The sequence below is a fragment of the Ambystoma mexicanum genome, chromosome 3q (assembly GCF_040938575.1).
Source record: "Ambystoma mexicanum isolate Mex_15411 chromosome 3q, UKY_AmexF1_1, whole genome shotgun sequence".
Lineage (NCBI taxonomy): Eukaryota > Metazoa > Chordata > Amphibia > Caudata > Ambystomatidae > Ambystoma > Ambystoma mexicanum.
In genome coordinates, this window is record NC_090926.1 from 129,303,307 (window position 1) to 129,324,589 (window position 21,283).

General features: G+C 46.1%; 1 protein-coding gene and 1 long non-coding RNA gene across 4 annotated transcripts in view; one reads left to right on the forward strand and one right to left on the reverse strand.

The window, feature by feature from the left end:
• AMHR2 (anti-Mullerian hormone receptor type 2) overlaps nt 1-21,283 on the reverse strand; it is a 1,032,826-nt gene that overhangs the window by 223,435 nt on the left and 788,108 nt on the right. The window contains exon 7 of the mRNA XM_069653310.1: nt 10,531-10,676. Within this exon, the coding sequence (XP_069509411.1) occupies nt 10,531-10,676 (146 nt within the window). The remainder of the gene's footprint in view (nt 1-10,530; nt 10,677-21,283) is intronic.
• The window catches only part of LOC138582214 (uncharacterized), a 145,735-nt gene that overhangs the window by 37,011 nt on the left and 87,441 nt on the right, over nt 1-21,283 (forward strand). For 2 of the 3 annotated variants that reach the window (XR_011304980.1, XR_011304979.1), the window contains one exon: nt 387-496. This is a non-coding gene — a long non-coding RNA (uncharacterized lncRNA). The remainder of the gene's footprint in view (nt 1-386; nt 497-21,283) is intronic. The other variant, XR_011304981.1, reaches the window with a different exon arrangement.

A 21,283-nucleotide genomic window follows, 5' to 3' on the forward strand; every position in this document is an offset into this window, starting at 1 on the left:
TAAACATGTATCTACACAATAAGACTAAGCAGAAGGCGCCGGGGTGCGGTCTCAAAAACACTGTTCCATTACTCCACGCCAATATGGCCGCCTGATTAACATGGGAGGGATAGGACAACAAAATCACGGATCTACGTGATCCGTATGTGCTCATGTGACCAGTTTGGAAAGTGGTTTTGCCATTAAACCTGATGCAGATTAGCTCACGTGACCAGTTCTGTACGTAGCTAGGATACAATACCAGCGGTGAACACGCTCAGTAGACTATTATTTAAGGTAAAGGAAGAAATACATACACATTTGGCTCTATGTGAACTTTATGACACGAGATTAGCGGTTGTCATCGTTATAAGATTCTAAAAGGTATTTCAATTTTATGATTATAGAATCTGCATTCCGGGTAACAGATTTGAAGTTGGAGAACAGTTCGAAGTCCAGGAGAGAGCCTCCATTATACCTACGGTCCGAGCTAATAAGGAGTCATTATAAAGGTTAGGTGAGTTTTGGATAATAGATTAACTTCTATACATGGAAATAGTAATTGGAAGCTAATTTTATGGCCATGTATTTTAATAATCTGTTTACTTTATAGTTTGGTCCCCACTGAAAAGGATATCTGGGCGAAAAACATTTGACTTGGATAGGTAGGCTCTAGGATTCTACCTACCCACCTCACCGATTTGGGTCACCACTAAGGGTTAGCTCTAAACACACTGAGAATATAATTTGGGTGACTAAAAGTTGGTTTTGACTTACTTCAAGGATGTTTTGGTCTACCACATATACTAAGGATCCCCCAAGGGATACTCACGGTGAATCATAGAACGTTGTCTGTAAATCTTATGACATGTTGACCATGTGGTTCTACATAACACTGTATATATGTGAGAAAATTGTATATATAAGAAATTGGGTTTGTGTGTTCTTGTGTCTGCAGAATTGTGCTCCTAAAGAGAGGGAATATATCCCTGAAACACGTAGAGTACTACTGGCTGTGATTTGAATGTGCAAAGTACATTGAAAAAAGAAAATTGAAAGACTCTAATGGAATTTTGATTATGAGATACTGGGCCTCATTTTAAGTTTGCTGGTCTGGAAACAAGGGTGCTGATAAGCTCACCGGCACCCTTGTTTCCGGACCGGCAAACTACAAGTCTGCCTACCAGGGCCACTGTGCCCAACAGGTCGGACCCTGCCGGGCACAGCAGTCACCATAGGCAGACTTTTCACGGGAGCACCGGCACCGTTAGCAATGGTGCCGGTGCTCCCCTGTCCCCACTCCCATAGAGTCCTACAGGTCTCTATGGGAATGGGGATTTACAAACATACCAGCGCCTGACTTCCTGGCCGCCGGACTCAGAATGAGCCGGTGGCACCAAGAGGTCAGGCGTTGGTAAATTATTCCAAGTCCGGCAGATATATTAGCATTAAGGTTTGCAGGGGACGGGAGTGTCCATAGATTGGACACTATTTGTTTCATACCTTTGTTCTTACATTGCCAGGTATTTTTTCACTGTTTTTTTCCCAAAAATGTTCGGTCGAAAAAACTCATCAAATGTTTTTTTTACATTTGGGGGATTCTCCCCTAGCTCCACCTGCGCTATTATCTAGTCCCCATTCCCCACCCCACCCCTTATATCTCCTTACTCCCCGATCCCCATATTTTTTTGATTCGTTTTTTCAGCCGAAAATGACCAGTAAAAAACTGCAAAAAAATACCTGGCAATGTAAAAAGTCTTAGTTACCTGTAACTGTATTCCTCCAGCATTGGTATCTTTCATAGATTCACATGCTTGAATATTCCCTGTCGTCATACTGGGTATCCTCCGTGATTTAAATAATTATTAAACATTTTAAATATATACATTATTTCCATAGAAAAATGATTGTGGATAACCCATTATGGGTCGATGAGTCATTCACTTGTTCAATTCCACCTCACTCTGGTCCTTTTTGGCCCTAACCAATGAGGTGGCAGGGTTTAAGCTCCGCCCCAGTCAGCCATCTTCAGATTTTGCACCGTATAGACTACAGTATGATGGAAGCTGGACGTAGGAGCAGCCTCTAGGGGAGGCGGGTGGGCGCATGTGAATCTATGAAGGATAGCATTGCTGGAGAAATACAGTTACAGGTAAGTAACTAAGACTTCTCCAGCATGGATCTTTCATAGATTCAGATGCTTGAATAGAATACCAAGCAGTTAAAACATGCCCACATCATATATAAATAGATATGCAGAAAATGTCTGCAAGCCTTTGCCATACAGAAACACCAAAGTTACATACCCATGGAAAGGCGGGAGGAAGGCTGATCCTACCTTATGCAAAGAGATGGCGCAGCACTGCCTGGCCAACTGCAGATTCTTTGTTGGTATCTTCTGACAGGCAGTAGTGCTTGCCGAACATGTGCAGAGTCCTCTAGATAGCGGATCTGCAAATGTCCTTCAAAGCTACCCCTGTGTGAAAAGCCACTGAAGCTGCTCTCCCTCTGGTGGAGTGCGCCGAAGGAGGTCTGATGAGGGGGTCGCCTTTGGCTTGATGACAGTGGGTGATACATAGAGAGACCCAACGTGCCAAGCTTTGTTTTGAAATATGTTGTCCTTTAGTGCGTCCAGAGAAAGCAATGAACAAACTGTTGGAGAAGTGAAACTCCTTAGTTCTTTGTAGATAAAACTTTAGGACTCTCGCCACATCTAAAGAGTGTAGAGATCTTTCTGCCTCAGATGTGTGATTCTGGAAGAAAATAGGGAGGACAATGTGCTCCGTGAGAGTCATCTCTGACAAAACTTTGGGAAGGAATTTTGGATGTGTTCTCAGAATGCCTCAGTCTTTGTGGAACAAGGTGAAAAGAGGTTCTGATGATAAGGCTTGTAACTCACTGATCCTCCTGGCAGACGTGATGGCTATCAAGAAAGCTGTTTTCCACAATAAGAATTTCATGTCGCATCTATGAATAGGCTCGTAAGGTGGTTCCATTAGAGCTGTCAGTACTGTGTTTAGGCTCCAGGATGGTACCAATGTAGGCGTAGGAGGGAAAGTATGCATAAGCCCTTTTAAGAAGATCTTAACAGCTGGTAGAGTGAGCAATGACTGTTCATCTGGGTTCGTTGTATATGCCGCTATAGCCGATAAATGAAACTTGATAGAGGATATAGATAATCCTGCTTTGGCCAAGTGCAGTCAGTAGGGTAGCACTTGTTCGACTGATGCTGTGAGAAGGTTCACCAAGGATGTTTCGCACTACAAGTCCATTTTCGGGTATAGGCAATTCGAGTTGAAGGAGCTCTAGATGCCTTGATAATATCCCAGCAATCTGCAGGTAAATCTAGATTGATTCGTTTTTGCTGCTCAGGAACCAGGCCTTGAGAGATAGGCTCGCTGGATCGTGGTGGAAGACCTTGCGGTTCTGCTGCGTCAGAAGCTCCTGATGAGCTTTGAGGTGAATTGGGGGCCAACGGGAGAGGTGTTGTAGGGTTGAGTACCAGATCTGCCGGGCCCAATCCAGAGCCATCAGGATCATTGAACAATTCTGTTCTTTCAGTCTGCGTAGAACTCTCGATATGAGAGGGATGGGGGGAAAGGCATAAAGGAATTTCCCTTTCCAATCGACAGAGAACGCATCTCCTTCTGACCGATGTTCTGGGTACCTAGAGGAAAATTTGTGGCATTTCTTGTTGCTTTGGTGGCGAACAGGTCGATCTGCGAATGACCCCATTTGGAAAATATCCGTTGGACTTCTTTCTCGTCTAGTTCCCACTCGTGAGAAGTCGTGGACTCTCTGCTTAGTTTGTCCGCTAGGATGTTGTTCACTCCGGGGAGATGTTCCACTTTGATTTGTACTCGGTGGTGCAGTGCCCATTCCCATAGTAGTTGAGCTTCTTGTGACAGGATTTCTGACTTGGTGCCTCCTTGTTTGTTCATGTAATGCATGGAGGTCGTACTGTCTGTCTGGTAACCACCTGGCCGGCTAATACCGGAAGGAAGGCTTTCAGTGCCTACTGTATTGTCCTGAGTTCTAAGACATTGATGTGCAGTTGAGATTCTTGAGCGCGCCCCAGCCGGACAGATATGCATCTGTCCTGAGGAGAAGGATAGATGTTGGTGCCTGAAAGGGCATTCCCTGTGACTGGTTTTGAGGTGAGTTCCACCATCAAAGTGCTTTGAGTAATGTCAGCGGTTGTTGGAATGTATCCTCCCATGAGCTGCGTGCCTGTTTCCATTGGTGGTCCAGGGCCTCCTGGAATGGTCTCATGTGAAGCCTGCAATTTGGTATGAGGAATATACATGAGGACATCATGCCCAGGAGAGATTTGTAAGAGCGTACCGTGGTTGCCGTTCTGTTAAGGAACCATGAGGTCAAGTGGAGAATCGCTGTTATTCTGTCCGAAGAGGGTCTTACCCTGCGGAGGGAGGTGTCGAGGTCCACACCCATGAAGAGAACTGTTTTGCTGGTCACTGGACAGGATTCTGTTTCGTTGATGGAGAAACCTAACTCTTAAGAGTTTTATTGTTCTCGAGACTGCCAATCGTGAGAGTTTATATGATCTTGCCCTTATCAACCAGTCGTCCAAATATGGAAAGACTTCTGTTCCTGTCCTTCTGAGTTTTGCCGCTACTGGTGCAAGGCATTTGGTAAAAACTCTTGGTGTTGATTTTAGGCCGAACGGGAGAACACGGAATTGGAAGTGTAACTCCCCTATTGCTAACCTGAGGAACTGACTGTGGGCAGGATGAATGGGGATGTGGAAGTAGGCATCTTCAAAATCTAGAGTGGCCAGGAAGTCTTGTTGGTTTAGCTAAGGTAAGACACTTTGCAGGGATATCATCTTGAATTTGATGTGCTTGATGACTTTGTTGAGTGCTCTTAGATCCAGAATAGGTCTCCACTGACCGTTCTTCTTCTTGATCAGGAAGAAACGGGAGTAAGAACCTCTCCCTTTCTGTCTTGGACTGGTTCGATGGCTACTTTTCGGAGCAGTTTTTGAATCTCAGACAAGACATGTCTTAAAAGATGTACCTTGCAAGGTGTGGGAGCAAGGGATGGAGGTTGATCTAGAAATTATATAGTGTGACCCTTTCGGATCACCTGTAACACGCCCTTGTCCGATCTTATTGATTGCCAACGATGGAGAAATCGGCTTACTCTTCGCCCCACCGGGGTGGGACGTTGAGGGAAAAGGTATGATTTGTCAATTTTGTTTACCCTGGGACTTGCCCTGGATAGAGCCACGCCTTCCTCTCTGGGAGTACCTGTTAGAGGTTTGATGGTATCTGTTGTCCTGGTGAGTGTTTCCCTGCATTTTATGGCCATAGGAGGGATGATTGAAATCTCTGAATTTGGAGTATGAGCCTCGAAAGGAACGAAAGGATCTGCAGTCTTTGTCCTTATCTTTAAGGGAACTGATGGCTCGAGCCGTGTCTGTGTCCGTCTTAATTCCTTTGAGGTGGTCATCGATCTTTTTGCCAAATAAGTCTTGCCCATCAAAGGGCATGTCCAATATTTGAGCTTGGACCTCTGGTCTGAAATTTGTAGCCTTCATTCAGGCCTGTCTCCTCAGTACCGTTCCGTAAGCCATTTGTCTTAAACCTGATTCCCCCACATCCACTGCTGCGTCAATCATATGATCTGAGGTAGCTTCCCCGTCTGCTATGATTGATCTGGCTTCTTCCTGGAGATCCGCTGGTAAATGTCTGGTTAGTTTAGACATACGCAACCATAGTTTGCGGTCAAAATGCGCTTTCATGGCTAGTGCGTAGCCCGCTCTGATGGTGAGAGAGGCTGACGAGGATACCTTCCTGCCCATAGCCTCAAACTTGCATCCTTCCTTGTCAGGAGGTGCTGATAAGGGCGATGCAGGATTGGCCACATTTATTCTCGCTGCCACTGTGAAGACAGATTCTGGCTTGGTGTGTCCCCTTAGACAAAGTGGCACCGTGTCAGGAGCTTTGTATTTCTTTTCCGGTCTTGAAACCAGAGCGTGAGTAGATAAATGTGTAGCCAATATCTTTGACCCCGATTCCCATATAGTATCAAGAAGAGGAATGGTCATGACAGTCCTTCTGCGTTTATCCCTGTGCTCATAACGCACTGACTTTTTCTCTTCAGATGTGACATGAAGCTTGAACAAGTCTGCAGCTTTGCCAATAATGGTATGGAAAGATACCAAATCGTCTGGTGGTGAAGAATCTCCTGGAGAGTCTTTATTACAGGGTTTTTCAACTATGTAATCATCCCATTCGCTCTTAGTGTCAGGTTCATGAGTGATCTCCACTTCTTCGGGGTCAGAAAATTCTCGGAAAGGATCCTCTTGTCAGTCTGAGACCGATGCGGTTGAAGGTACAATAGTCGGATCTCGAACCGGTGACCTTGGCCTAGGTGATAATCTAGGAGATGGGACCCTTGTCGGTGAAGCACTGAGGATTCTGCTCCTGGATCTTCGAGGAAGCTCAGGTGAATATGCCCTTTTACGTGGCCTGCTCCTGGAAGGAGACTATCTAGGCGTGCTATGCCAAGGTGAAATGCTCTGAGGAGGTGTTACCTCTTTTGGTATGGATGACTTATTCTTTTCCACTTGACGTCTGTTGAATTCTTCGATGATCCTTTGCATCGATTCTATGATGACTGGATCGTACGGATCGACAGGTTCCTCTACAGTTGGTTGCCAGGGAGGACTATGTTCCTTGGGGGTGAGGCAAGGTTGCCCGCCAACAAATTCTGTGTCTGAAAACTCCTCCTGAAGAATGATGTCTGGGAGTTCTGTCATGTCTCCCAAAGGGGAGAGTTGTGCTCCTATCAGCTCATCTGATAAAGGAAGTACTGTTTTTTCATTGGATGGTGTAACAGTGACGTCTGCGGCGTCTGTTTTGGGTTTTGGTTTCTCCGCGGGAGTTGACTTTGTCGTTGACGGTGCCGATTTGAGCTTTGTCAACGGTGGTTTCGTGGACGATGATGACTTGGTCCACTGTGGTTTCGTGGACGACGATGACTTTGTTGGCGGTGTTTTCGTGGACGATGACTTCGTCGACGGTTGAGTGTGTTTATCCGTTGACGCGATCTTCGTGGAGGAGAGAGTCGTGGATGAGTGATGGGGCTCCCTTGTCGACGAATGCTTCATGGAAGCTGATTTTGATGACGAGGATTTGGTCGGCGATGACAAGGTTTGAAGTGTCGTGGACGCTAAGGTTTCATCGACGGCTTCGTCGTCGATGGACCACTATTGCCATGATCAATCGTGGGTGGTTTATCCGTTGACGATTACTCCGCCCTCCCCACCCCAGGTTTTTTGAAAACGCCTCCTTACCTTTGGAGGTGTTTTTTTTCAGCAGGATGCCGTTTTTTGTGATCCCCTGATTTTAAAGGGGGTATCTCCACCTTCTTTTTACTTTTGTGAGAAGGTGAGACACTCCTTTCCACTTAGAAGTTTGTCTCTCAGATGGTTTAGAGGAATGTACAGGAGCTGTCTTGGCAGATTCTTCGTCAGAAGATAGACCTTTGGCTTCTAAATGGAGGAGAAGTCTTCTGTGTCTTTCCTGGAGGGTCTTGTTGGAAAAAGTCCTGCAAATGTCACATTTATTTATATCATGAGGAAATAAACAGTAGATGCATTGATCATGAGGATCCTTCATGTAGACAAGTTTCTTCATGCACCTTGTGCAATCCCTGAATAGGGAAGGCTTCTTGGCAGTTGGAAGTTCAGCCATGTTCTGAAGAGGATTTCACTTGACGCTTCTATGATGAGAAAAAGTGTTTTCTGAGCCCAGAAAGCTCTTGAACAGGAGTTCTCAAAAAGGTATAATTTGTGTAAAACAAATATACCTAACAGAAAAAATATACGAAAAGCTCAGAAAGCTGGAGGATTCTCTCTGTCTGTTAGACTGCTGTGAAAATCTGAAGATGGCTGACTGGGTCGGAGCTTAAACCCTGTCACCTCATTGGTTAGGGCCATGAAAGACCAAAGTGAGGTGGAGGGACTACACAAGTGAATGACTCATAGACCATAATGGGTTATCCACAATCATTTTTCTATGGAAATAATGTACATATTTAAAGATTTGAATAATTATTTAAATCATTGAGGATTTCCAGTCTGACGACGGGGAATATTCAAGCATCTGAATCTATGAAAGATCCAATGCTGGAGAAACATCATACCCTTTCAGGGTCTCGGACCCTCTTTGTTTCAGATGTGGGTGCGGATCCTAGACTCACAACCCTCTCATTTAGTAGTTTGTTTCACTCTCCTGCCAAGCCGGGTGATCCCTCATTGTTGACTCTCTGGTAGTTAGTGTATGTGACCCTCTTTTTGTCTGTATTTCTCTCAGGGTGTTAAGCAGCGTTATTTTCTGTCCTACAGGCTTCCCAACCATCTCATTCTGCTCTCCCTCTACGTCTTCCAACTTCCCCAGACCTCCTGCCCTTCCCGCCAGCCTGTGTACCTTTGCTTTTGGTCACGTCATCTGGGCAAGGGACTCCCTCTCGAGCTCTGGTAGCGTTGAGGTTCATTTGGTGTCGGACGCTGTTCGGTGGTGCTGCGAGTCTCTCGCAGTTTCCTCTTGGCTTGCTGTTGCTGCTGGTACCGTGGGATGCCCCCTTGGCTACCCGGGAATCGATACTCGTAGTTGCCAGGTCTTGGGCTACAGTCGCTCTCTCTTCCTGCTCAGTGCACAGCGTCTCTGCTCCCCGCTACACGGTTGCCGGGTCGGCTTCCACGAGAGCACTTCTCTGGAGGATCTCTCTCACTTCTTTGGTTTCCCTCATCTATTTTGTACCTCTTTGCTCCAGTGAGATACAGCGGAGGACTAGACAGCTCACCACAGTTTATCAGAGTGATCTTCCTACTCCTTGTCATCTTCTTCCCAGTACCTGTGTTAAAGGTACAGGGGAGGAGAGTGTGAACTTCCTGAGGCTTCCTCTTGTAGATTATGTTATCTGGAATGGCCTCACAATAAAAACATGTTGGTATTGTTTGACAATATATCTGAGGGGCCTGATTCTGTCAAATAGGGAGAGGGTAGGCCATATGCAGTATACTGCGTTCTCTGGGGATAATCGACCCTAAACCCATAAGGGGCTTCCTCCCCCATGTAATCCACCTCTTGTGCATCACCCCCAGGGGAACTATTGTACTGTGAACAAACCACCTTGACCTCATGGGAGAGGCCTCCCCATAGGGGAGAAGGGAAGACATTTGAAGATTCATCACATACCTTTCCCCTTTTGATGGAGTTTCACACATCGGGCTCTGAAGGGGTATTCTGGGCTCCTTTTTCCAGTTCCAGATACTGTTTTCTGAAGAAAACTCCCCTCCCTCCCAGGTATTTTTGGGTGAATAAGTTTGGGCCGAATTTATTTAATCGAGTATACTTTTAAACTGGGGGAAGTCCGTACTGATTATAGTTTCTTCTTGAATTCTCGGAATGACAGCAGAATGTATACATGTTTTCTTACCCTGATCTCAATAACTACCGTAATTCGATGGTACACTTCCTGATCCCCATGCACACACATTATTCTGAATGGTCTTCCTATTGTTAGGTCTTCAATAGGGATTAAGTTGGCTCTTACTGCAGTTTGTTTACTCCCAGAATCTACCAAGGCCAACGCGGCAATCCAATTTATCGTAATTGGTTCATGTGGTATCATTGTTAAGGACAGTATTGGTGAATATGGCATTGGTGAATATGCTAGATTATTATGGTTTTTGTTGACACAATTTAAGCACTAATACTGAACCGGAGGCTATGGTGTGTACCACATGGCAGTGGCCCACCAGACCTTTAAGAAGGGCTGCACCTTGTTACCATATAGTACAGCCCATCGCCTCTGGAGGCAAATAGTGCTGACGTGGAGGATGAGCACAAACTGATGGCTCTTACGCCATACATCTTTCAAGTGTTTGTTTGGGAGTATGTGTTTATTGCAGGATTTGTTTTTAAAATATTACTTTTAACACTGCTATTAAAAACAAAATGGTAAACAGAAAAAAGAGAGGGGGTGTACTGGTGTTAGTGTAGACCAGGGCTTTGCACCCTTTGGCACTCCAGATGTTTTAGACTACCATTAGCCCTAGCCAGCACTATCAATGGTAAAGGATCATGGGACTTGTAGTTCAAAACATTCAGAGAGCCATCGACGACAGAACCCTGGTGCAGATGGAAGAGGAGGAATTCAAGTGGATAACCTTCAAAAGAAGGGAAGTGGGTAGTTGATTGTGGATTGGCATGAACTTGAGTGGAATGCCGATGAGTGGTGTAATACCAGTGAGAGGCAGCTGGTGCACTGCTTTGATATTTGGCTGTATGTGTGCAGTGCTCACTGTAATAAACTGATTTTAACCATCTTAACACATCCTTCCCTTCAAACCTCCCACAACCTGTCACAGATGCCCACAATTTGCAAGTCCTCAAACAAGGTACATGATGTCACTCACATTAGCTCCAGCATGGTCGCATTTGTGGAACAGGAATTAATTTGAATCAACATTTTTCCTGCCTTTGCAATCACTACTGCCATCGCCGTCTCAAATCTTACCACTCTGACATCATTTACATTTGGAGTTGGATTCGGCAGCAGCTGTAAGGCCAGGTCAAAGTCAGAGATGGCGCAAGTGCCATCTGCCTTCACCAGCACATTCTGGCTGGACAGGTCCCGGTGAGCGATGCTCGGCTTATGGCAACCTATGACGAGAGACAACAGATGTCAGGCCCAGGAGCCATCCAAGAAAAGCAGACAATGTCAGCCAAACAATGGCATAAAATACAATGAAGGGTCCCTTCTGAAAAATGGGGTGGGCCCGCTGAGCGTCCCACCACCTATAATAAAGATATAGATTGGCGGGCCCCTAAGTTGTTGTGGCTCACCTCTGACCCAGGAGCTGCATGTGTACTCGTTATGCCCTTGTAAATCAAACATGAACAGAGATGTCATTAAAAAGATCAATAGGCAAAAGTAGGAAGTTAGCAGCAGGTACAGTGACAGACATGCAGACACTCACAGAATACATGTAGGTATGCTGTCAAGAAAGAGCCATAGACATAGGGACACTCAGCCACAAGAGATGTAAAGGAATGCTAGCCAAAATTTGCTGCAGTCACAGAAGGGCAGGTCACACTGTGATCACTTGTAGGCCATAGGTTGAAAGTTGCGGAGAAAAAATAAAATGTTACTCACCGTAGTGACTAAAATACTTCTAGCCTTTAGCCCCTTCCCTCCATTCTGTTGGACCGTCCTCTGTACAGGGACGGGACTGGAATCTTTTACCAGCGAACAAGTTGAGCTACCACTTTAAATTTAGTATAGCGCGAGCAGGCGTGGTCTCAGCGTGACCACGTCCGCTAACCCCCGCCTTCCGATGCCTCGCGTCAGTCCCTTTTGGAAGCAGGATGCTATTATATTGGGCCTTGCACTGAGGTCTTATCATTACCTTGACAGGGCATGATGGGTGGGATGTATGGAGGAAAGGGGACTATGTAGGAGTATTTTAGTCACTACGGTGAGTAACATTTTATTACTCCTACATCTCGTTCCCTTTTTTCCATCCTGTTATGAGTGATTGCAACGCAACCCTTATGAAAGGGGAGGCGGAGCCCAGCACTAGAAAGCTGCGAACAAGTTCCTTAAAACCGTCTGCCCGAAAGCTGCATCTGCCCTTGAACTGGTATCCACAGAGTAGTGCTTGCAGAATGCAGAGGTTGTGTCCCATGTGGCCGCCTTGTTAATGATGTCCCACAGTGTGTGTCTTTGGAGCGCTACTGCTGTAGCTTTCGCCCTCACAGCGCAAGCATGAATGCCTTTCGGAACCGATTAATTTTGAACCATATACGATTCTGCAATAGCTGACACCATCCACCTGGCTATGGATGCTTTTGAAGCCGGCGTACCTTGGGACGCAACACCAAATGTGACGAACAGGGCTTCTGTCCTCCTGCTCTCCTTTGTCCTTGATAGGTAGAATCTCAGTACTCTGTGCAAGTCTAAAGAGTGCCGAGCCCTCTCCGTTTCTGTCTGATGATTAGGGAAGCAAACTGGCAAGCAGATCTCTTTTATTTAGGTGGAAGGGAGAAACTTGGGGTGCATACTAAGCACTACCTTGTCCTTGTGAAACACCATAAATGGCTCAGCTGCTGACAGAGCCTGTATCTCACTGACTCTCCTTGCGGAGGTCAGGGCCACCAACAGAACCATCCTGAGTGTCACCCACTTAATATCAACAGATGCCATTGGCTCAAATGCCATGGGTGCCAAGGCAGACAATACTCTGTTTAGATCCCAGCTCAGATGAGGCCTGCGTAGTGGTGGAAAAAGCCTCAACAGTCTTTTCAAGTGACTCTTCAAGACCGGGTTGGCCACCGTGAAAATGTTGTCCTTTGAGTTGGACGCCCGATTGTGAGAGATGCGCAATAAATGAGAGCACATCCTGCCCGCGTTTGTTGAGATAGAACATGAAGGTGGAACTGTCCGTTCTGACCAAGACCACCCTGCTGATTATCTGAGGGAAGAATGCCTTAAACACTAGGCCAATGGCTTTGAGTTACAGAGTGTTTATGTGTAACTAGGAGTCCTCTCTGGGCCACACCCCGTGTACGAAGTTGTCGCTCAATGCAGCCCCAGACCCATCAGGGAGGAATCTGTGGTAATCGCTATGGAAGGATTCTGCATCCATAGCGGGACTCCAATGTTGGGTTGAGCCACCTCCGAATGTCCTGCTCGAGGGAAGCAGGAATTGCCAGTTTGTCCGACTGGGCTCCCGTCTCCTGGTGACAAACGGATGCCAGATGCATCTGAATTCTCTGCATCTTCAACCTGGCATAAGGGACTGTTAAGATACAAGATGCGAGAAGGCCTAGCAGATGTTGGAACCACCATGCAGATGTTACACATCTGCCTAACAAGTGGTGCACCACTTTCTCGATATCCACAATCCTCTCCCGAGTCCGGTAGACCCGGTGCGAGACTGTGTCCCACCAATCTCACAGGAAGACAATATTCTGAGTGGGAATAGGCTGCAATTTATTTGCATTGAGAGACAATACAAATTGGTACAGGACATCCGCCAACCTCTGGCACCACTGATGCGCTCCCTCTGGGGAATTTGCCCGGACCACCAATCATCCAGATAAGGATTCAATATGTAACCCCTCAACCCTGAACTGAGCCACAATGGTATTCATGAACTTTGTCAACGCACGAGATGCTGAGTTTAAACCGAATGGCAGCACGCTCTATTGGAAGTTATTGCCCATCACCGCAAATCTCAAAAACCTCCTGTGAGGTTGGAAAATGGGGATGTGCAAGTACGTGTCTTTCAGGTCGAGGAAGCTCATCCAATCTCCCTGACAAAGAACCCCTGCAATATGGGCTGGCCCCACCATCTTGAAACGCTCAAGGGGAAGAAAGAGGTTGAGGGAAGAAAGGTTCAGCACCTTCAGCCCCACCTGGTTCCTTTTGGAAGCTGCAAACACTCTGTTGTAAAACCCCATGCCCCTTTCCCAACATGGGGCAGGTCCACTACCTGGTCCCTATAGAGTTGGGCAATCTCTCAGAGCAGTGCTGGAGAACCAATCTGTAGAAGGGGAGGGGAAAGAGGGGGCGGGCAAAGAATGGGAAGCATTAAACCTGTGGAAACTATAAAAAGAATCCTGGGGTTGCTGCAGATGCAACACGAATTGTCCAGAAACAGAGACAGTCTGCCTACCCACTGGAGAGGAGTGGACCTAGATGTGGAACTCATTTCTTTCCAGACTCTGATGCTGAGGAGGAGGAGAGGACTGAAATAAACCCTTAGGAGCCGACCACTGCTTCTTCCTCCTGTGAAGACTAGGAGATCTGTCGGGTTGACGAGCTTGCCTGTCTTGGAATCCCCTGAAGCCCCCAAAGGTCGTAGCCTTTTGGTCTGTACGACTCTGACCGTGCAAAAATGAATTTCGAAGCTGGCTGAGTCAGAATCGCTATGGACTTTACCGTGAGGGTACACGTTTTAATTTTTGTCAGTTCTTTGTCCATTGAAGAACTAAATAAATTGTCTCGTTCAAAAGGTAGATCACTTATCCGTACTTGCACGTCATTGTGTGCATCCATGCTGTCCTGCGCATTTCGACACCTATACAGATAACCCTGCTCGCCATGTCGATATGGGCTACGGATGTTTCCAGCATGACCATAGTCTCTGCTAGGCTTGCCCTGAATGTGGCTTGTCTGTCTGCTCAGAGATTCTGCATAAAGTCAGAAATCTCTTGCCAGAGTTTCTGGTTAGCTGCCGCTAGTATGGCATCCGCGTTGGCATGCCTCAGATGAAGCCCTGCATTAATGTATTTGTTGCGACCAAAGTTCTCTAAAAGCTTGTCTTTAAGGATTTGTAAGGGCTGACCTGTTGGCGCAGCTGGTCTGGATCCAAGGAAGTGTTCACCAAAGTTGAGGGTGGGACAATGCCTCTAAGGGCATCCGCCAGCCTGGAGACAACAGGGTGGCGTGTACCCTTAGGGCGAAATCCAACGGGAAAACCCTGTAGGGTAAAAACCTTTGTTCTGGAGTTGAGTCCTCCGGTAACTTCCGAGTTAGTAATTGGATCAGAACGGAAGGCCGAACGGAGAAAGGCGGAGTAGATGGATGCCAGTCAGACACCTTTGCAGCAGTAAGTATCTCAGAGTTTGAAGATCATGACAGGGAACAGAAGCAAGAGAAGCGCTGCATGAAATCGCAGAATGAAACTTAGAAGTATAGATGCAAGGAAGCAAGAAAGAACTGATAGTGTCTGTGCTTGCAAGGAAGCGAAGTGACGCAAGGAGCTTACCGGAGCTACCTCAATTCCTAGCCCTCAAAGCTTCTAGCAGTCTCAACCCCTTATCCCTGGGAAACCCAACATGATACCTAAACTTAACCCTCAAAACTGAGGGCTGGGGGACTAGTGCTCCGATGTGCAACCACACAAAATATTGCTCAAATGTTCAACCCAAGAACATCATCGCTGCTGGGTTTTGCCAATGTAGACCCACAGTCCCTAATGAGCCTAACAATTGGTATAACAACAGACAAGGTATTGGTTCAACCACTGCGCATAGACCATTGACCAATCCTCTCCTTAATATACAATTTTATCAATAGGTATCAGTATTCTTTCCAATTTTTCACAAATGAGTTTTCAACGGATTCTTCACACATTCAAATTTAATTTCAGTTGGTGATTAATATGCTCCTGCCAACACGTGTTTCGACCTTACAGAACACAGGTCTTCTTCAGGGCCAATGTATCACCTTTTAACATTATAATGATTAACAATAGTCAACATAAAATACACAAAATAGAAAATCAACATAATTTACCAAGCACAATCCAAGTACAGAACACATGTAAAGAATATTATTCAAAAAGTGATCAGTGTTTGTTGTCAACAATATAAATACTGCATAACAAGCGAATCAGGAAACATTTCGCATCCAGGGGATGAGGTGTCATTATCAACCATTGATATAAAAAGAAAGAAAAACTATAATCCTACTATAGTATCTTCTCATCAGCTAATAAAATGCTTAATGAGTATTTACTACCCATTTCCCATTTTCTAATAAAAAACGTTTCAGTTCACATTACATCACCATGTCCAATGTGATTAATGTTATAACTGGGTATAACCTTGTTAATGTTACCCTTGGGTATTCCCAATGCCATTTTATTGAGACAGGCACATTTTAGTGAAAAGCTATCTCACACCGCCATGCGCTCTACAAATGACCCCAAACCCTCCATCGATTCAAAGTCACCCAAGTTTCCACCTTTGAAGTGGAAAATATCATAGCTTCACTAAAACCTAACTGCCAAGGAGACTCCTGCCTGGCATCAACTATTAAATAAGCCGCCAGCAAACTAGCCCCATTTGTCGCAACACTGATCAATTCATCTTTCCACTCCTGCACTGTCCCCACTAACGTAAAAAACTCACGGGTACTCCTGCTTCTAAAGAAAGCCTCTTTAGACCCAAGTATCCCCACTAACTTTAGACCAATAACAACAGCCCCCTTTTTGCAAAAAATCAACGATAAAGCAGCGTATATCCAGATTCAATCTTACCTAGAATCTAACTATCTACTAGGACTCCGACAATCTGGCTTCAGACCCCAACATGGCAACACGGCACTGAAACACCCTTGATTGACCTGAAGATCCAGATTGATGACTTGAAAGACATCTTGCTTCTACTGGATTTGTCAGCTGCTTTTGACTTAGTCGATCACAAGGTGCTCTGCAAACACCTTTCATCAGCAGCCCCTTTCTTAGTAGAAGCAACAGCTCGGATCCAATTTTTCTTAAGCAACAGATCGATGAGAGTTTTCTCAGCAATAGCAGCAGCTGATCCTATCCCCATAATTTGTGGAGTCCCACAAGGATCTTGCATCTCGTCCACCATGTATAATGTATAATGTATTTACCAAACCATTGTTTGATGACCTAGGCTATCTGGGTGCCACCTACACTAACTATGCAGATGACATCCAGAACCTCATACCTCTGACTGGCGACTATGAGAGGGATTTAGCCTTGGTTAACAAAATGTACCTCATCATTCAGGCTTGGGTGGCCACACATGGTCTGTGTCTGAATGATGAGAAGACAGAACTTCTACTCTTAGCCTCCCCTTCCAACCAGAAGAAACTGGGCACTCAATACCTCTCTTTTAACATTGACAACAATGACATCAAGGTTGCTAAAGAGTTTAAAACCCTGGGTTTTCTATTTAGACTTCTCCTTAAGCCTGCATAAACAAGTTAGTGCCACGGCGCCGGCAACAGCCTACACCTGCAAGGAGATCCACGCCTGCAAACCGTTTCTTTCCGCTGAAAGTTGCATAACATTGGCCAGAGCCCTAGTACTCTCTAAAATCGACTATTGCAATGCACTGTATATAGGAGACAACAAATTAATCATCAAAAAACTCCAGAGTCTTCAAAACAACGCACTTAGAACAGCACTAAGCATTTCTAGACGCCAACACATCTCAACGATCAGAGGAGACAACCATTGGTTATCTATCAAGGACAGAATTAATCTCAAAACAGCTTCCCTTACGTACAAAAGCCTCAACAACGCAGCCCCTCAGTACCTTACCGAAAAATGTAGTAGGAATATTCCCTCCTGAACTACCAGATCTGCTCATTCAGGTTGCCTTCGAGTCCCCAGGTTCAGATTGAAGAAATCAGGTGGCAGTAGCTTTCCGGTCATGGCCGCCCAACTATGGAACTCCCTACCCACCCCCCCTAAGATCTGACCAATCTTTCCATAAATTTATGAAAAACCTCCAATGCCTTATCTGCATTCTAGCATATTACTTTACCCTTACTGTCAACACTTAACTGCTCTTGCCATACATTTTATTTCACTGTACCACTATCCTATATTCAGCTGCACCATATTGCATTGTATCATATCTTGTAAATCTTGTATACATTTGTATTATACTGTATTGTATCATATTGTAATGCTTTTGTATCGTAACTAAGAACCCGCATATTCTTGTAATGCACCCAGATACCTATGGGTGAGGAGCGCCTTATAAATAAATAAACAAACAAACCGGAAAGCTGGTCCTTATCCTGAAAGTGAAGCCAGCAAGTAACATGATGCCACGTCCTCCATCTTGGAATCCACTAAACCGTTCTGTTTCCTTAGGGTAATGGAATAAACGTGCCGCCATTTCACAGAGGAGTACTTTCCATAGGAATGCTGTTTCCTCTACTGCTGCCATAACGACCAAGAACAGGCCTATTCCTAACAGTATGCCCCCTCTGTGGGGATAAAGGTCCGGGTTTCCTGGGATGTCTTCTGTGGAATTTCGTGAGGAGTATGGGAGCGTGAACTGCTGTTGCAGGTACCCAGTTTCAATCAGAAGGATCATAGCCTTTCCAGTCCAGAAGGTACTGTAGTTTTCCTTTGTAGTACCGGGAATCACAAATAGCTCTGACTTCATTCTCAGGTCCTGTAGTGGTGTCGACCGGAGCCGGAGGTCTTTGATCTCGTCCAAGGAAGCGGTCTGGTATGTTTTCCTTCAACTGAGATAAACGTGGAATACAGGGTGTATTCTGGACCAGGTCTTAGATAAAAAGTCTGTAAGCCGCCTGTCCGATGTTTTGTATGATCTTAAAAGGACCAAAAAAGGGGGAGGGCGCTATTGAGCCGCCAAGAAATGGCTGCCTGATAAGGAAGTTTCGGTCCCCGGCCAACATCCTCAAGCTAAAAATCCTTATATGTGCCTGCTATATGAGTTCCCTACAACGGGAAAGGAAGATTACAGGGCTGAGCATCTGCAGACCGAGTTAGAGGTCCCTCTGCAGCCTTTTACGCCGTGCACACAGCCCCTTGAGATTTTCGTGCTGAGATGTGACTGCTGAAACTGACAGAGACTTCCAGAGAGGTGGGAGGCGCCAGCTCTGCAGTGCTAACTGGTGAAGCCTTGACAAAAGGACCCTCACAGACCCAGGATCCCAGGTCCCTACAGAGCCTGCAGGCATGTGACACACAAGCGGCAACTAACAACTTAGACACGCAGCCCGGGATCCTGAAGTGACACCTTCTATAATCCCTTGGAAAATTATGAGGACCTGATTCGTACCGCTCCGAGACTGCCATAGAAGTACCGCGACGGTGGCTACTCCCATGAACTCACCGAAGAGAGCACAGCACTCCAGTCCATGACTACACAGTGAGTGAAACTCCCGGTGCTCTGTCGCCCTGGGATTAGCTAAGGGTGCTGATCACAGTGAACCCTGGTGAGAGGAAATGCGCAGACCCCACAAACATATAAGGGTACACCACACAAGGGGCGGCATAACAGCCTGAACGCACAGACTGTGACCCTTCTAAGATGCCTCTATTAACTTCTCCCGGGGCGAAATAACATCCGGCTTGCTTAGCCCTAAAACAGTAATTGGAGTAAACTATGGCATGACTAGTCAGGGCACCCCCTGTACTGAACACACCGAAGGAGGCACAGCTGCCTGCCGAGAGAGCCTTTTGGCTTCCCTGCCCCCTGGGTCAAGCACTGCATGACCAGTGTGACGGAGATTAGCGCATCTGGTGCAATAACATTCACGGCGGCAAGGCTCACACGCCATCGCAATGGGGGAATACATTAGAACAGAGGGTAAGCCGACCCGTCCCACTCATGGGCCGAATTACTCCCGACTCAGCGAGGAGCAAGCCAGGACACCTTGACAACCCCACACCAACCACGGTCAGCCAACTAGAGTAGCACCACTAGACCTGATTCAATATTACACCTGGGCACTGGTGTGATCCCACATTAGCGCAGGGAAGGAAACAGGAGACTGATGTGTTGACGCCGTATCACGGCGACCAGTGATCCCACGTCAACAGAACTCTGTGCCGCACTAGTGGTGAAACTAAACACGCGCACTGGCTAGTCGGCTATCCGTGGGAAGACTACCACAACATAGACAGTGAACCCACAGCACAACAAGCCAGATGCCCCGCAAATAAAGCGGACAGAAATTCTAAAAATCCAGGGCAGGAAGTTGGATAATGGGACCTAGGGGTAAATTAAAATACAACAACACTCGACAACATGACAAAAGGAGCCAACAAGAAAAAATGCCTGATGGAATCATTCACTGCCCCCTGAGCACTCCCAGAATCAGCGACTCAGACCAGTCCAGGCCGGTGTGGCGGAGAAGCTATGGAAGAGAGTACTTTTTATGATCATCTCCTTACTACAATGCAAAGTGGATTTATGGTCATCAATGTAAAACTCGATGACATAGTGGCAACAATGGGATCCCTTAAACCAAAATTGGAAATAGAAAGCGGACGCATTAACGAAGCAGAAACAATAATTAGTACAGCGGAGGACACGATTAGCCAGCACGACCATGATATAGCGACTCTCAAAACAAAATAAAGAATACATGCGAGGACTTAGAAGTCGCGTTCGAGGCGAAACAATATACGAAAAATCGGAGTGCCGGAGTCGGCATGTAAAGGCCCAATGGAACCCTTCATCGAGGTACTCCTAAAAACGCTATTTGACACTACCACCTTCTCTACACCATTACTGGTCGAAAGGGCACATCGAACTCTCGCCCCGCTGCTACGACCTGGAGCACCACCAGGCACGATCATTGCCAGAATGCTGAATTCTAGGAACAGAGACGCTATCCTGAAACTCTCAAGAGAACTGGCAACACTACGGTATGAATCAAACAATTTTCATATTCTTCCAGACTTCGCTGCCGGAATACAGGCTCAGAGAAGGACATATGACCCAGTGAAACGACTTTTAAGAGCACAATGAGTACCCTATGCACTGTTTTTCCCAGAAAAACTAAGAATCCAAATGGTGGCAGAGCAAACTTTTTCAAAACACCGGCAGACGCAATGACCTATGTTGAAGCGTCTATCCCTGCCCTGCCGTTGATCCAGGATAGAGATAAAAATGGAGCCCCAAGAGGGGGAAATGACATTGGGGGATATTGATGCCTGAACGGGAATTAATGTAACAATAACTGTTTTATCGCATGACTTTGTAAGCAGGCACACCAGATAATTAAAATTGATCCCGGGCCGGGGCACTATTAGGGTAGACCAGGTAGACATGGCCGCCAACTAAGGGCCTCGGGGAGTTTCCAAGATTATTTCGGGAGCACATCATCAAGTTGGGGTAGATGGTGCGGGTGGGGGAGGTGGGAAGGAGTTAAACAAGTTAAGAAGGGGGGAGGAATGGGATTATGGAAAACCAACCATGGTTGTACCAAAGAGGAGTAGGTAAAAGGGAAAAATATTGCAGATGGGTAAATGGGTCGGTGCAGCACCTAGAGACAAACACTGGAAATTTAAAGAATACAAAACTCAATATCCCATATTTAGACACATATGGATGAGACTCTGACACTGATATAATAGAACGTGCGGGGCCTGAACAATCCCATTAAAGCTAGTAAAGTATGGTCCTATCTTGAACGACACTCCCCTAGCATAGTGATGTTGCAAGAAACACATGCCCTAAGAATAACACACAGTAAACTGAGACCAAGGTGGGGGGAAGGAACAAGTTACTTACCTGTAACTGTTGTTCTCCAGCATGGGTCTGGCATTGATTCACATGCTCATGAATATTCCCCGTCGTCAGGCTGGGAATCCTCGGTAAAGAAAAATCAGTATCAGTTTCGTTTCTGATCTGACTTTCGTAGTAGTAACCAATACTGATCTCTGCGTCATACTGACCACAGCCAATGACTGCCATCTCCCTAAGCCCCGCCTCTGGCAGCCATCTTCAGATTT